The sequence below is a fragment of the Mustela nivalis genome, assembly GCF_964662115.1.
Source record: "Mustela nivalis genome assembly, chromosome: 3".
Lineage (NCBI taxonomy): Eukaryota > Metazoa > Chordata > Mammalia > Carnivora > Mustelidae > Mustela > Mustela nivalis.
This window is the reverse complement of record NC_139022.1, coordinates 61952511-61970134: the sequence shown is the minus strand read 5'-3', so window position 1 is coordinate 61970134 and position 17624 is coordinate 61952511. Positions and strand designations below refer to the sequence as shown.

The window sequence follows — 17624 nt, the reverse complement described above, 5'->3', positions numbered from 1 at the left end:
AAGTGACACCTGCTGTAAACTGAAAATTGTGCATGAAGTAGGGAGAGTGCTAGACCCTCTCCAAGAACGAGTTTCAGGGTGGGTTCTGGTGGTGTCTGGAAAAAAAAAAATGAATATGTGGGGCATCTGGGTGGCTCAGTTGGTAAGGTATCTGCCTTTGGCTCAGATCATGATCCTAGAATCCTGAGATCAAGTCCCACATTGGGCTCCCTGCTCAGTGGAGAGCCTGCTTCTCCCTCTCCCTCTCCCTCTGTCCCCCAGTTCGTGCTCGCTTTATCTAAAATAAATAAATAAAATCTTTTTAAAAAAGTGATGATGCAACAAGTAACTGTAAAGGATTTAAGGTAAAGCCTAAAGACTACCTTGCTAACTTCAAAACATCATCTAGATTTCTAAATCCCTTGTCAACAGGGCTCCTAGGCACAGGGATGAAGGGATGAGGGTGGAAGGGAATAATCACAACAACCCTCCAGAAATAAATCCGAGAAGGTTTCCCCTATCCTCTTCAATGAACAAGAGCTCCTTTTGAACTTGTGGCCCCCCTCTTCAGGTAAATATTCAATTAAGATACTTGCAATATGGGCTTAGATGAAGGTACAGAGTGCGTAGGTTTTGGAGGAGAGTGGAAGGGCTTTATGGAGTTCCAGGCTGCGGATTGTGTGGAAATAACACACCTGGTAGAGGCTCAGCATAGAAACCAGGAAAGTGGGAATGCCTGGCTGGCTCAGTCAGTGCGTCTGCCTTCAGCTCGGGTTGTGATCCCAGGGTCCTAGAATGGAGTCCTGCATCAGTCTCGTGGCTCAGTGGGGAGTCTGTTTCTCCCTCTCCCTTTGCCCCACCCCTCTGCTTGTACTCTGTCTTAATCTCTCACAAATAAATAAAATCTTTAAAAAAAAAAAAAAGAAACCAGGAAAGTGATTTCTGCTTCCCTCAGACATGCTATCTCTAATAACTATAGTCAACTCCTTGTCATTAATTGATGATAGAGTAATGCTTTCATAATATCTATACATAGCAATATTCAGGTAAAGCAGACTGTACAAATACACAGATTGCAATCCAAAAAGTAATGCAAAAATTATTTCTTTTTTTTTTTTTATGAGAGATCTTTGTTTCTATTAAGCATTGCCTTTCTAATAAGTGGTGTAAACTTGATCTGAGCCAATCAAGTTTTCTTTCCTTGCCCTGGGGTTGCATCTAACTTCTGAGAGAGGTTAATGGAAGTATCAAGACATTGGATGGGGTAGAAATGGGGGATTAAGGAGAGCATAGGTGTCTGTTCTGAATTATCTTCTACCAATGATATTATCAGTTGAAACATCAGTTCTAGTCTTTGGGAAGTCCTGGGCTGGATCAGTGTCACTTTATGTGACTCTCGGGTATGTGTGAGTCACTTCTGCTCTCTACTGTTACCTCCTAAATAAATTACGCATATAAAAATCATTCATTATCTTAGCTCTGGTTTCAGGATGAACTAAGCTAAGGCATAACTTTAAAAATGACAATTTTAAAATTTGGGCAAGATCTTTGTTTAGCTATGGGATCAACATTAAAAGGTGTATGATTTAATATTAGCTCTTTTTTGTGCATGTGCTCTAGACTCAGGAAGGCACAATTTGAAAGGGATTGATGGTATTGATAATATAATGTACAAATGGAACTTTTATTGTATAGTCAGTTTTGTTGGCACAGTAAGGCTGCATGACAAACTACCTCAAGACTCAGTTGCTTACAACAAGTATTTATTCTCCTGCTCCTAAGTTGCCATGGTGATAAGTGCAACTTATTTAGGCAGCTGTGAGTTGGCTGGATTTGGTTCCATAATGTGAATCTGCTCTATATACATTTGTTCTGGAAACAGGCTGTAAGGACAGTAGTTCCCAGAGGCATTTACTCTTCTCATTGCACTAGAACACTGAAAAGCAAGAGCCAAGCCAAACTGTGCAGGCAAATTGAAGGTCTTTGCTTGCATCACATCCATTGGCTAAATTAATCACTGGGTCAAGCTCAACAGGAGATGGCCCAGGAAACTACACCCGGTCCACAGGGGTTGAGGGAGTGGAGAAAATAATAATCATCATCCTGTGTATTAGTACTGTAGCCTTGCAAAATTAGGAAGCGGTTAGGAAAACATTATTCTTCTTCCTTATGGATTTGAAATTTATATTTAAGAATTAACATTTATCTTCATATGTACTTAGATTTGTACTTGCAGCCTGCATATGGCTAATCTAAAAAATTACCTCATGGGCATTCAAAGCAAAATAGAGAGCTATCTTCAGCTCTCCTAGTGGGTAGACTTTGAAGATGGCTGGATTTCAAGGACAAAAGCCAGATAGAAGTGTTCTTCTGGAATTCTTGAAAAAATTATTTTGGTTTGACTGAGTATTTATGATTCTGGAGAAAGGAATGGAGTCTGGGGAAAAACCAACCTCCTTGGGAGGAAGAGGTCAGGTTCTGAAGTAGTAGGGTGGTCATTCTAGCGATGGAGGTTTGATGCAGAAGGATGTGGACCTGAGGATGGGGGATCAAAGTTGGAAGTCGGAAGTTTCTGATGAAGTGGCCTCTGGGGAGAGTCGAATGTTGAGCTACTGTAGCTGGCCTATAAAGAAATCATTTTTTACAAACTGTTGCAAGTCCTTTCACACATAGTCAGTCCCTTTAGTTTTTGTTCTTTTTTTCCTCAACACTTCAGTGAAGGCTCAGTCCTATCACTTTGGATGTTGTGAAGAAAGTAAAAGACTGAGCTATGAAGGAAAATACTTATTAAGGTAAATTCTTAAATTGCCTTTGAGAAAGCCCATTTTTCTCAAAAGAAATTAGCATCTTAATATAAACTCTCAACTTTTCTTTTTTTTACAGTTCATTTGGAAAACACAGTAAGAGAAGGGGATCTTGTTTTTGTTTGAAACATGAGCTTTTTTTCTTTTTTGACTTAGTGAGAAACCATTTATTCTTATGTATAAGCATATTTTACATATTCTGGTTAATACATCAAGTGTGTAATGTGGGAGTTCCCTTAAAAATGCTAAGACAACACATGTTAAATTCAACTACACATTGTATTAGGCTATTAGACAAATGTCACTTTTAATATCGCAACACATACATATTATACTTTTTTTTCCACTGACAGAGGAACATGCCTTTCAAAAATATTTTATTGGATGAAACTTTCTTATTCTCAGGAAATTTTTGGTTCTTTAATATAATTTATTATGCCTTTTAAAATTCTGATAAAAGCATTGGTACATTATAAATACCTGTAAAGAAAATAGAGTTTAAAATTCCGAGGGAATTATTATATAAGTTTCCTCTTTTACATTTTCACAAAAATCCACACAGGCACTGAGAAAGACTGACAAAAATATATTATGCCTGAACAATATACTCCAGGTTGGAAACATTCAAACATGACTTTATTTAAATATTAAAGCTTCTCTGGAGTGAAACTTTGGCTACAATCCAATGCGTTGGTTGGCATCTTAACCGGGAAAAGATATGTTAGAAGGATAAAAAAGAAAGCAGTGAGAATGAGAGTAGGAAAGGGGAAAAGAAGAGTTTTTTTCTATTACCATTCATTGGTAATAAACCAATGGGCCCTAGCTTTGTTTTTTTAGTTGACAACTTAACTAATAACTCTCTGGTTCTTTCTGGCTTTAATACTTCTTGATGTGCTGCAATTTTCAAAATTCTGTCCAACACTCTGTCTCCAACAACATGTGAAACTTCTAAGGATAGAGTGATACTGCAGTTGTTTGAGAAAAACATCCTTGAAGCATCATGGGGATTGCCCTGCAGATACTCCGCTTGTGCACAAATACAAATGGTAGACTAGGAGGTGAAGCTTGGTCTTACCCACCACACTTCAAACCATAGCAAGTGACAGACTCTAGTCTCCTCTTTCTGCTACTTCATCTGTAGCATCCTGAAGTCGCAACTTTACGAAAGAATTACGAACAACAAATGCAGTGGGAGAGTGCCGGCATTGTAGGTGACAGGCGCCTTTGTGAGTGCCTAGAAATTGGGAAGCTAGGGGTTGGCAGCTCATGAATTCAGTATAAACGGTGTCCAGGGGAGGCGAGATGAAACAAATATATCGAAATGGATTTCAGAGGTACTTTTAGGGGTCTCAAATGCCGTTTTCCCCCACCTATAATTTAACTGGATCATGGCAAGTTCTTATAGTTATTGATTATACAGATCTTACCTGAAAGAAGTAGATGATTTTTTTTTTCCTGAATGCATTTACATTTTGTATGTGTTGTTTCATGCAGCAGTGGGAAAAATGAGATGCTTGTTGGGTGCTGACTGGTAGGGTTGCTACAGTGAGCAACATGGAGCAGGACACATCGGGGACCCCGCACTCAAATCTAGCTGGGCAGCTGCTATGCAGCACTAGCCAACTGTTGCCAGGAGGGAAAATGGGTCTGAGAATCAAACTTTATGTGAAATTTCATATTTTCAGTAATCACTCACATTTTGAAATCATTTGACATGCCGAACAAAATCTACCTGAGGGACAAATAGGACCTGTGGACTGGAGTTTGTGGCCTCTTGAGTTAAATCCTGGAAGCAATTTGGTAAACAATTTAATATTATCAGCTGTGATATTGGGGAAGAGCCTTCAGTGGCAAGGAATGAACACTCAGTCTTAAAGAGCCAGAAAAACTTGTTCCAATGAATATAATTTAAAAGAAAAATCTCCCCTTGACTCTCCCCATTATAAATATTTTCCTGTTTACGTTGGTTCTCTGTGTCGTGAGTGGTTTCCTGTTAGTATTGTTAAAAAAAAAAAATATGACTAGGAATTTGCCAAGTCCCAAGGGTAAGTTTTATTCTAAGAAAGTAATATGGATTAGTTCTCTCAGTATGCAGCTTGTGGCTGAGAAAGGAAATAGGTAACAAAAACCTTCATAAGGGGAAACCTCCATAGGGGACAGAGCACACACAGGTCCTGGACACCTTTAGAGTCACAGAGCCCTCTACACGGCTCAATAAGCAAAGAAAAATGGTCTAAAACTGCTCAAACTGGGTAACACAGATTTCGAGGGCTGTTTCTGGATCTCGATGACTCTCCTTCTTCCCAAAATGGCCAAATGACCACTCCCTGAATGCATAGAACTAGGAGGTAGAAAAGCCAAGGGAATGGGTCTAATTGTGAACTCTTTTCACTTAGAAATTTTCTAAACCCTCTTGGGCATCACAGTTCAAAGAACCATGTGGCAAAGACAAGGGACAAGTTATAAGAGCAGTTTTCTTTGCTCTCATTCTTGGCATATTACGTCTTCAAATTAATCTCTAGTCTAGGTGATGCCTTTTCTTTTGAGAAATGAAGTGGGAGGGCTCAAGGAGGCATTCTAGTGCAGTGTGAGGACCATAAGCGAAATGAACTGTGGCTCCACAAAGAACACAATATTTCACTTGTGCACGCAGAGAAGATAGGTTTTGAAGGAGCCATGATCAATTCAGGAAGTGGGATTTTCAACCTGAGCTCGTTTCTTTTACATGTCTAGTTTGGGAAGCAAAAGCAAAAGTACCACCAAAGGATATTATAAGCATAAGAACCAATGGCAAAAACAACCACTTCAGACACAGGCAAAAATCTAACGGGAAGGAGGAAGCATGAATATTTCCAACTCAGGACCACACACGGATGTCAATTTTCTTCCCTCAGAATGTCCACAAGAGCCTGGAGCAGCCGGTCGTCTCTGTGCTTATAAGGTTTCGTGTTATAGAAAACATCAACGTAGTCGTTATATAGACTGTCCTCAGAGTCTTTAAGCTGGGAAGGCTTGTTCAGCTTTTCCAGGGCTTCATAGAAATTTTCATAAGGGATGTGGAGCTTTGCACTTGGAGACTTCTTTGGTGATTGCTTTGGGGGTGAGTTTTTGCTGAAAGCACTTTGTAGGAGTCTCAGCATAGCCTCCGATGGGGCTGCCTCCACCAGCTCATCCCTTCTGCCCCCGGAACTGCTGCCGTTGGGGCTTTTTGATGCAAGGGGGTTCTTTTTCAGGTTCTCTTGCGTGGGCTGCTCCTGAAACACAGAATGCCACCGACAAAAGGAAAAAAAGTCCTCTTTAGAGCGAAGCAAGCCAGATTTGGCCCATGCCTACTGCCTACTCCATGGTCTCAATGGGAGACCATTGGAGAAGCAGAGAGAGCATGAAGCTTAGAAACATACTAACTCAGGGATCAGTCTTAATTTTTGTGCTTACTGATATACCCCTGACACCTGTTTCACCTCTCTGAACTTTGCCTATAAAATGGGACCAAGAATACTTCAATGTCTGGTGGTTTTGAAGACTGAATGAGATGATGTATGTATTGCTCTCCTTCATTTGTAAGCCTGCTATAGTAGAATTCATTTTAGGGTATTTAATAAATTTGAACTTGTTAATTTAAATTTATAAATTTTGGATGAAAGGAAAAAAATGTTTAAATAATATAGCTTCATCTTATGGAAAGTAAATAGTTGACCATTCCTACTCCCTTTCCTCCCTGCCCATGTTTTGGGATGATATTAAAATATTCAATAAGTCCCAGAGAAGGCACTAACAGTGCTGCATGTGGAAGAAGTTTCCTGGAGGCCCCTTGTTCTGTTAGGAACTACCGTTTCAGCCCTGAGTTTTAAAAAGGGGTCTTGGGAGAGACTAGGGTGATGGACTGGCTAGGGCAGAACTGGATAGAGCAAAGAAGAAGCTCTTTGTCAACCATCATGGAAGTTTCTCAATGTTTTCACAGCTACTATGTCTTATTAATAGCCCTTAAGGAATCTTGGAAGGAGAAATACCCACAAAGTCTGCTTGCCTCTGGGATTGTGAAGAGAAGGTCCTTGGAAAGGGGGGGAGGAGTGGAGGAGGGGGAGTTACTCTGCAGAATATAAATGGAGGCAGAACCTGAGTTCATGACCTCACACAGCTAGTTTATAAGTTTCTTAAATATTATGTCTTTGTATCTTCCAAAACACCCATCACTGAGTCAGACACCAGGAAAACTCATTCTGGGAATTCTGATAACCTACTTCTTACATCTGAGGCTCTGTGCTAGATGCTGGGCGATTAAGAGATAAAGAAAATGGGGTCCCTGCCCACTGTCTGATAAGGGAGAAGCCAGCAACCTCAGTGAGCCGACACTGACAGGAATGGGAATGACTGACTAGCTATCCTATGAAATTTTCTCAGAGAAATTGTGATTCAGTAGCTTCCCTTGGAGCTGCCATGAAATGTCAGGTAAGGAATTAGCAAAGAGAAGCCTACAAGACTTGGTTAGTTGAGCCTTGTTTTTCTTTTTGGAAAATGAACATACTAATCCCTACCTTCTCTAGGTTAGAGGGACCACTGATGAAATGGCACAGTGCCAAAGAAACAAACAAAACAAATCAAAAACTTAAAAATCAAGTGTAATACAGATGTTAGGCATGTGTGATTGTGCATAAAGAGAGCCGTCTTTACAATTTGTTATGTCATAAACGGAGAAAAGTCATGTCAGAGGATTTCATCATTTTGAATTCAGCAATTTTAATTGCTAAATTCTGGACAAAAGAATAAACTTAAGAAATATTAGACCTTTATGGAAAATGGATTAGCACTCCCTTCCCTTTCCTCCCCACCCATGTTTGACTTACTTCCTGCCTGAAAGTTAGATCTAGCTCCCCTCACTACATTTTGACTAGGGTTCAAAGAAGAGTGTGCCAAGAACCCTCAGGAACAGAACCACACAGACCTCCCCTCCATCCACCATCTTCTCCACTCCTCTTCTGTCGTTCTGAACAGTATTGTAGGAAGTGTACACACGAGGCTGTTTCATGTGTTCTGGCTGAGAAGAGGTCCCATGCAAAATCAGTTTCCAGTTGACAATTCTTCCTTCATTTTGCATTCTTCCAGACTAAGGAATAAGCATACACATGATTTTAGGATGTGTTCTAAGAAACGTCAAACTCGTCAAAATAACTATAAGATCTAATTTTAAAAATTCAGAACATTCCATGGGTAGAGCGCTATGTACAAAGAAGCAAGTCACCGGATTCACTGTTGCCATGAAAAATGGCATTTTCTAGGTTTAAGGATTTACAGCATGATTATTTGCTTCATTTAATTAAAAAAGCAGAACTCTTTACATGAATGTTCTTTTCTATTCTGTTCTTGGAAAGTTGACTTTACCTTCTATAAATAATATTATATTTAATAATTATCAACTTGTAGAAACATTCCAGTGGGGAGGAAAAAAGCCTCTACCAAGCATTATGAATAGCCTTCAGTATTAACCAGCCCTTAAAAACTGTATATTTATGGAACAGTAATGATTTTCAGAAGCTCAACCATTATGCTAAAAATAATATGCTGAAATGTAAAATATCTAAAAAAAAAGTCTGCAAGTGTAAAGTCAGATTTTATAAACTTGATATAAAATAGTCTCATCTTGATAAACATATTTTCTTAGTTTTCTTAAAAATTGGGTTGGGGCACCTCAGTGGCAGTCAGTTAACCATCTGACTCTTGATTTTTTTTTTTTCTGTGTGTATTTTGGCTTTTTTTTTTAATTTATTTTTTATTTATTTTCAGCATAACAGCATTCATTATTTTTTCACCACACCCAGTGCTCCATGCAATCCTTGCCCTCTCTAATACCCACCACCCGGTATTCCAACCTCCCACCCCTCCCCCCACCACTTCAAACCCCTCAGATTGTTTTTCAGAGTCCATAGTCTCTCATGGTTCACCTCCCCTTCCAATTTCCCCCAACTCCCTTCTCCTAACTCCCCATGTCCTCCATGCTATTTGTTATGCTCCACAAATAAGTGAAACCATATGATAATTGACTCTCTCTGCTTGACTTATTTCACTCAGCATAATCTCTTCCAGTTTCGTCCATGTTGCTACAAAAGTTGGGTATTCATCCTTTCTGATGGAGGCATAATACTCCAAGTGTATATGGACCACATCTTCCTTATCCATTCGTCCGTTGAAGGGCATCTTGTTTCTTTCTACAGTTTGGTGACCGTGGCCATTGCTGCTATAAACATTGGGGTACAGATGGCCCTTCTTTTCACGACATCTGTATCTTTGGGGTAAATACCCAGGAGTGCAATGGCAGGGTCATAGGGAAGTTCTATTTTTAATTTCTTGAGGTATCTCTACACTGTTCTCCAAAGAGACTGTACTAACTTGCATTCCCACCAACAGTGTAAGAGGGTTCCCCTTTCTCCACCCCCCCTCCAACACATGTTGTTTCCTGTCTTGTTAATTTTGGCCATTCTAACTGGTGTAAGGTGGTATCTCAATGTGGTTTTAATTTGAATCTCCCTGATTGCTAGTGATGATGAACATTTTTTCACATGTCTGATAGCCATTTGTATGTCTTCATTTTGACTCAGGTCATGATCTCAGCGTGAAGCCCCACAATGGGCTCTATGCTCAGTGAGAAGTCGACTTGAGATTCCCTCTTCCTCTCCCACTGCCCCTCCTGCTCCTGCTCACTCATTCTGTATAAAATAAATAAAGTAACCTTTAAAAAAACTGAGTTGAAGAACAGAGGTCAAGTTCAAGAATAGGACCACTTCCTAAGAATATTTTCTTGCTCTCTCTAAGGAAGTAGGAATTTTACAGATTCTGGTTCTAAATTACAATTTTAGCAGTCTTTAGGAGAAAGATACTCTCGAATAAAAAAAGGAAGAATGACTATAGACTTTGTATTAATTAAATGGATATCTTCAGAAATTTAAAATCAATTCTTTTTAAATAGTTATCTAGATTTTGAAATCTAGTACTGATACTTGTAACATTTCTATCTTGGGAAAGGTCAGACCAGAGCTCTATTCATTAATGTGCTCAGGCTCTTAAAAATGCTGGAGAAATGATGCAAAGGTAGATAATTCAGATGTTTTTGGCTTTTTGTTCAGACATTCCTTACTCTATTTTTGTCACTGTGAGTTACAATTTTAGAAATATACCAAAGAGTGTTAGTAAACAGAGTGAAAGAGAAATGAGAAATGCTTTTCAGCTTGTTTCATAACTGAAACAAAACAAAACAAAGACGTCATGTTGAATAAGATATCTTGTCCAACAAGTAAATAGCACTGCAGTAAATATTGGTAAGAATTTCTTCGTGTGACCTCAGCAGAAAGTCATAGCAAAGGTTTTGCAGCATTTCACTATCGTTCTTAGTATAGGTGATTCTGGTGACTGAGCATGTCACAGGGCTGGCTGCATTCTGACTTTGGAACACTTGGATTTGTCACACTGTAGTATTACTAACCAATGTGTCTTCTTTTCTTTCTTGTCATAAATCTTATTTATTTAGTCAATCGATCCAACCAATCTATAGAGCTAAGTGGGCTGAGATTGAAACTCTACACCTTTTCCTTACGTTACTAGGGAGTGACCAGAGCTCCTTACGGCCTTGATGAATGATGATACGAAACTCAAAGGACTTCAAAATGTTTGAAAGTGAGCCTGCGGTCCTCTATCTTTTCATTTATACTTACCATGTCTGTAATTCGCAAAGTCCAGGTGCCTATGGGATTCTCTCCCCACGTGTGAACAGACATGAAGTCCCAATTCTTAAAGCCATTAGGAGATGTATCCCGCTCTCTTTCAGCCAACAGAACAGTGCTGGTCCCTATTTTCATACAGCAAACATCAGTTAATGAATGTCCTAACAACTCTGAAAATAGGATAAACTCTAGCATCTGCTAACTAAAAATGAAAAATGGGAGAGATTAGCCCCCACAACTTTCCCTTTTTGTAGAAGAGCAGGATAGAGACATTCATTTAAAAAAAAAATGTTTTTATCCATAGCAGTTCGCATATTGCCCGGCATATAATAAGTTCTCAATAAATATTTTGGTAAAATATTGAATGAATATATTGATTAAGGTTTATTTGAATAAGGAGAACCCATAGAACTACATTTATAGAGTCAAAGATCTAAAATACGTTTTAGTGTAGGCCTAAAAAAATAAAGCTATATCAACTTTGTAATTTCCTGTCTAGTATTAGTACTAATTGTTAAACCTAAGTTTTCAAATTTCAGCTCTCTCTATAGATCTCAAAATGAAACGGTCAAGTTCATACTAGGGCCACCAATAAGAAAACATCCCACCCATAATTCAGGCCAACTTCAATATATCTAGAAAGCATTACTCCAAAATTAACAGAGTCCTGTCCAAACCTCTAGGAAGTTTATATCCTGGAAGGAGATGATAACAAGAGCTCATCCTTCCTCATACATAGCTTATAGCAATCGAATTTAGTTAGGCGAATCCTACTAAAACATGAAAGAGGATTAGGAAGCATTTCCTGGTTGGATTATAGTTCATGGTTCACAAGCTCTTCCCCATCCATGATCTCATCTGAGTTAGTACTTTCTCAGGGAAGGGTAATTGCCTGTATATAATATCGTATGGCTTTTACAATATCATCATGGACTATTTGTTAGTTTTCTCAGTCCTCTTTCGTGGATCAGAATTCCTAATTTTTCAGTTGATACCTAGGATGTGTCTGATATATCTGTCAGCATTATTAACTATCAGAGTAACTTTCACTAATGTGTTACCTAAGAGAAATGAATGATATTAAATGAATGGTAAAAATGAGAACATTTTTAAAATATATAATTCCAGAAAGATTAATTGATATTATTTGAATAGACCTTATTCTCTGCTTATTGAAGGACAAGTGGGAATGAGTAGGCAGAGTTCTGATGCCAAGAAAAATGAAATGAAATGAAATGAAAAATAGGCATACTTTTTAAGTCCTGAAAAACATCTATTGGGAAACTCAGCAATATAAATAAAAAGAAAACCATGGATTTAAATTCATTCAATATACTCTTAAAAATGGAAACAAATGCTTTAGAATAAACGAGATATTTTAAAAAGGTTTACCAGCAGCAGAAGTGAGTGTAACATGAAGGTCTCCTCTTCGGGAGTATTCAATTGTTGCTTCAAATTGCACATGTTCCAGGGACTTGATGGCATTTTCTTGTCCTTCACAAGCTCTTGTTGGAATTTCAATGATAACTTCTCCATTACCTTTCAGGGCTCTAAATACATTTTTTTAAAATCACTGAATAAAGTACATCATTTCTTCTTTGCATTTTAGGCAAATATATACACATTAGTCTTGTTTAGATACTCAGCTAAGCTCTCTCTGTTAATGACTAGAACCCAAATCAGAAGTAACTATAAAGTATAAATGCTAAAGGCTATTACAGAAATTAAAAAATAAAAGATAAAAGAAATTAAAAAGGTTATTACAGAAATTAAAAATAAAAATAAAAAAGGTTATTATAGAAATTAAAAAATTAAAAAATAATAAAAAATTTTTTAAATTCTATACTTTTTATGGTTCACAAAAGACTACTAATAGCCAAAACAACCCTGAAAAAGAAGAACAAAACTGGAGGCATTACAATTCCTCATTTGAAAATATATTTCAAAACTACAATAACCAAAGCAGTATAGTACTGGCTTAAAGACAGACATATAGACCAATGTAACAAAATAGAGAACTTAGAGTTAAACCCATGTGTATATGGTCAACTAATCTTCAACAAAAATGCCAAGAATACTCAATGGGGAAAGAGGAGTCTCTTCAGCTCAGGGTGCTGGGAAAACTGGATATCCACATGCGAATTAATGAAACTGGACACATATCTAGTGCCATACAAAGATCAACTCAAAATGGAGTAAAAACTTATACACAAGACGTGAAATTGTAAGTATAGAAGAAAACATATGGAAGAAGCCTCATGACATTTGTCCTGGCAGTGATTTCATGGTTAAGGTGCCAAAAGTACAGGCAACCAAAACAACTGGGAATACATGAAGCTAAAAATCTTCTGCATATCAAAGAAGACCATCAACCAAATGAAAAGACAACCTACAAATCAGGAGAAAATATTGCAAACCATATATCTGATAAAGGGTTAATTTATAAACTATATAAAGAACTCCTACAGCTCAATAGCAAAAATAATAATAATAATAATAATAATAACCGGCCTGAAAAGTGAGCCAACTACTTAAATAGACATTTCTCTAAAAAAAGACATACCAATGGTTGAGATGGAAAAAAAAAATTTCAACTTCACTAATCATCAGGAAAATGCAAATCCAAACACCTATCAGGATGGCTCTTACCAAAAAAGGCAAAAGACAGCAAGTGTTGGAGAAGATGTGGAGAAATTTGAACCCTTGCACAATCAGTGGGAAAGCAAAGTGGTACAGCCACTATGGAAAACAGTACAGAGGTTTCTCAAAAAAATTAAAAAGAGATCCAACAATCCCACCTCTGGATATTTATCCAAAATAATTGAAAACAGGATCTTAGGATCTCGTGTTCATTGCAACACCATTCATAATAGCTAAGATGTGTCTATTAACAGAGGAAAGGATAGAGAAGATGTGGAATGGAACATAAGCTTTTAAAAAAAAAGATGTTCTGCAATGTGCAGCAATATGGATAAACCTTGAAGACATTAAGCTAAGTAAAATAAGCCACAGACAGCGATATACTGCATAGTTCCACTTACATGAGGTATCTCATAGTCAAATTTGTAGATTCAAAAAGTGGAATTGTGGTTTCGGGGGGGTAGGGGAAGGGAAAAATAGAGTTACTAATCAATGGACATAAAATTTTAGTTAAGGAAGATGAATAAGTTTTAGAAATCAGCTTTATAACAGCTGTACTTAGAATCAACAGTAATGTGTTGTACACTTAAAGATTAAAGAGGGTAGATCACATGTTAAGTGTTCTTACCACAGTAAGATAGAATAGAAAAGAAGGTTTTAAGGAACACAGATACAAGAATACCATACTTTTTGCTGTGGGGTTGAATGGCAGGTTTGCCTTGAACCCATCAAAAAGGGGTCCATTACTGCTCTAATCGACCCTCTTCAGAAATGATACTATGTCCATAATGAAGGTACCCCAGGGCTCCCACCCTCAGGCATTTTGTGTGAGTGGGTCTTTAGTAAAATCATGGTGGCCTTGATGGAATCAACAAAACAGTCACTCTAGATTCTGCTTCTGTGGCCAGATCTGGTAGGCTGGATATAATCTCCATAAAAGCAGTATGGTAGAGGATATCTCATAGAAGAGAAATCATGAATCACATAGTACTGTGGCACGAAGTGAGGATCTTCTGGAAATAGGTTTGGGATAATGCTGGTTGGCACGTATTGCATTTAGTCAATTCTAAGATGCATTTTTTTTTAAAAAATTACCTTAATATCTTTGAATTTGGGATCAGTCTTCAAACTGATCATTGGTAACAGTTTAATTGGCAGTGGTTTTTCTTAGTGATATATAAAACAATGATACATCTTAACCTGAATATAGGTAGGCCAGGAAATGGAAAAGGGCAATATGCTAACATAATTTGCAGATTTCCGATCTCTCAGTGATTCCCGTGGACCCACAGGGAACTATGGCAAATACTATCTCCATCCGCTTCAGTAGGGTAGGTAAGAAAAAAACATAGAGTGACAAACATTATAATCAAATATTGCCATAGTACACATTTCTTTAAAAATCCTGGAAACACTCACCTGGGCTCAAAGTTGTTATCCTTTACCACACACTCTTTCTTCTCAGGCACACTGGTCCAGGTCCTGGGATCAGCTAAATCCACCAGAGCTTTGGCATTTAGCAACCCAAATCCAAATCGACTATTCACCATCAAGCCTGCTCCATTCTTTTTCCACCCGGGGTTATTGGCCAGTGGGTCATACTCAGAGGTCCAGACAACCAAGTGCTGCATGTCTCGCCAGGTGAGATTTGGACTGGAGGGGAAGTGACCCAGAATATTTTTCAGGGACAAAAATAATGTTTCCTTGTAAAATTAAGTATTAGAAACAAGCATCTTCTATTTACAGATTATAAAGTGCCTTTCGCAAGTGTACTTGTATAATTCTGGTATGTATTCCTTTTGGAATGTCTTTTCATTCAGAATTTAAAATATATACTGAAAACTTCTCCCATCTAAGTTAAGCTCCTACTATGAGTAAAATTTGGTCTTCAATATAGTAGAAATATGGGATTTGGCCCCTGATTTTTAATTACTTAAATTTAAGTGAACAAAAATTTTAAATGCCAACACTTCCTTTATGTCTTCAGTCTTCTGCTAGCTGTTGACAGCCTTGGTACTTTCAACATTATGTACCCACAGAGGAGGCCTTGAATTTTGCTTAGGAAAACTCAGATTTTAAAGACACAGTCTGGTTACCTATCCTTAAATCCTTTTGCCTCTTTTCCTTATATATAAAAATTAAGAATATACTTATCTTGAGCACTGAGTAATACATGGAACTGTCAAATCACTATATTTTATACCTGAAACTCATATAAGACTGTACATCAACGACATTCTAATGTAGTTCTAATGTAGACTACAACTAATTCCAGTAATTAAAAATTTAAACAAATTGTCAAGAAACTCTTAGCTACCTGAGATCACTCTTGCAAGGTACTACACTGAATACTTTGAGGATATTGAAGGAGGTGGTTCTTCCTTGTCTTTAGGAAGCTTACAATCCAGCAAAGGAATGAAGCCTTTGTATCACTCTAATGTATCTGCTAACTGCTGTGTTCATGATGTCATATATTACAGGAATTGAGAGAAGGAAGAATTCTGGGGGTGGAAGATCTGGGAACACTTTGCTGGGAACGCTTTGCTGGAAGGAAGTGTTCTGTCTGAACTTCGAAGACTGGGTAGAATGTCAGGGAGTGGAGAGAGGGAAAAGGGATGGGGGCGAGAGAACAAAACCTACAAGGGGGAAAGTGTAGACTATGGCTGGAGTACAGTGGGTAGTCAGGTTGGTGGGAGCAGGGAAAAGGTGCTAGAGTACTGAGCCCAATGGTGAGGACCTTGCACGCCAGGAAAAGGAGATTACACTGTATCCCTTGGGCAATGGGGAATCAAGGATTTTTGAACAAGAAATGGTGTAATCAGAAATCTTGGTAAGATTTATTTATCAGCAATATAAGATACATCAGAGACACTTGGGAATGTTGGATCTGATAAAATGAAGATGCACCCTTCCCAGATCACTCTATTTAAAATTTCAGTTCTCCTCACAAACTCCTGAGCTCCCTTATCCTAGTTCTTTTTTTTTTTTTCTTTTATAGTATTTACCACCATTCAACTTACTGTGCAACTCATATATATGTTTCCTATATTAGTAACATCCGTCTCTCCTAGAATTTGCTGTAAGAAGGGCTGGGATTTTTATCTATCCAGTTCTCCAGTGTGTACCATTCAGAAGAATGCCAGGCCCAGGGTATATGCTGAATTCAACGTTGGTTGGTTGAATGACTGAATATGCCTGAGAGTTAGGTGGCCCCAATAATTTTAAAACTTTTTACTATCTGTCATTAGATTCTTTCAAGATGACAAGTTTTTCCTTAGCTTTGAGACTTGTGTTGTTTCCATCAAGCCAATTAAGTATTATTTAATAAATAAATACCCAAGTGTGTAGTCTTGAGGTTTTCCATCTTAGCACTAAGTTGTGTAACAACCATCAGGGGAATCTGGCTCAATTTGCGATCTTCCCCCAGAGCCCAAAATGTGCTGGTTAAGCAATCTCCTGTTGACAAAAAAGAGGCAGTGTACCTTCTTAAACATTGAGGAGTCGGGTTTCTGGTTAAAATCCCCCATGTGATTTTCAGATCTCTTCAGAAGCATGACAAAGGCTCTACCTGGGAGGCTTTCTGGGGAAACTGCTCTGCCCATGCACTGAAGTCTGTGGAAGGAGTTGTCATCAAGGACTTAGGCCCCCTCCCCAGTCAAGCTCTTCCCGTGTTTATATTCCCACCCCTTGTGCCTTCATTTCTAGGTCACCTTATCTAAGGTGATGGACAGAGGTTTTCTTTAGGTGTCTGCCTGTGCCCTAAGCCTCTTTATGGGGAAAGGAAGAAGAGAACTTGAAGGCACTTTTACCCACTCTGACTCAGTACCCTGTACCTTCCTCTCATTCTTCACTCTTGCCTCACCCCAGAGTAAATACAACTAGCAGGGCTTTCGGTTGGGGTTCCCTCAACAGTGACATGACCCCCATGTCTGCACTGTTTCAACCTCCCCTTCAACTGTACACTCTTCCATGGGGGAGAATGGAATGGGTGGGGGAGGTCAGCATTATTATTATTATTTTGACTCTTGCTTAAAACACTGCAGTTAACAAAGGCTTAATTTTTTTTTTTATTTCTGATTTATTGCTTTAATCGGCTCTTCTGATACTTGGTAGGCTAGTTCTCTCTCTCTTCTATCTCAGCCCCTGACAGACATAACAGCTAACTCTGGGGGGGTGACTGATGGAGTGCATAGAGACTATAGGTCAGACTTGAGAGTCCCAGATGGCTTGCATCATAATTACCTGTTAATCATGTAAATAGTGAAAATTCCTAAATCCCATCCTAAATCTATTGTGTCAAAACATCTGTGGATGGAGCATGATTTTTATATTTCAAAAAACTGTCTAGCCAATTCTACATCATATCTAAAATGATAGGAGTTAGAAGAAAGCATATAGGCATATAAGTAATTCAGACAATTAGAAGTGATTTCAAATGATGAGGCCAGAATAGGGAGTAATAGAAAGCACAGCAAACCATATCCTACCA

General features: G+C 38.2%; 1 protein-coding gene across 1 annotated transcript in view; it reads right to left on the bottom strand.

Annotated features, from left to right (window-relative positions):
* Nucleotides 1-4669: 4669 nt before the first annotated feature.
* PCSK1 (proprotein convertase subtilisin/kexin type 1) overlaps nt 4670-17624 on the bottom strand; it is a 42800-nt gene continuing 29845 nt past the window's right edge. Inside the window, exons 10-14 of the mRNA XM_082724523.1 lie at nt 14555-14788; nt 11888-12045; nt 10487-10620; nt 7726-7887; nt 4670-6037 (exon numbers count right to left, since the gene is read on the bottom strand). Coding sequence (XP_082580649.1) covers nt 5660-6037; nt 7726-7887; nt 10487-10620; nt 11888-12045; nt 14555-14788 — 1066 coding nt within the window. The 3' untranslated portion in view covers nt 4670-5659. The remainder of the gene's footprint in view (nt 6038-7725; nt 7888-10486; nt 10621-11887; nt 12046-14554; nt 14789-17624) is intronic.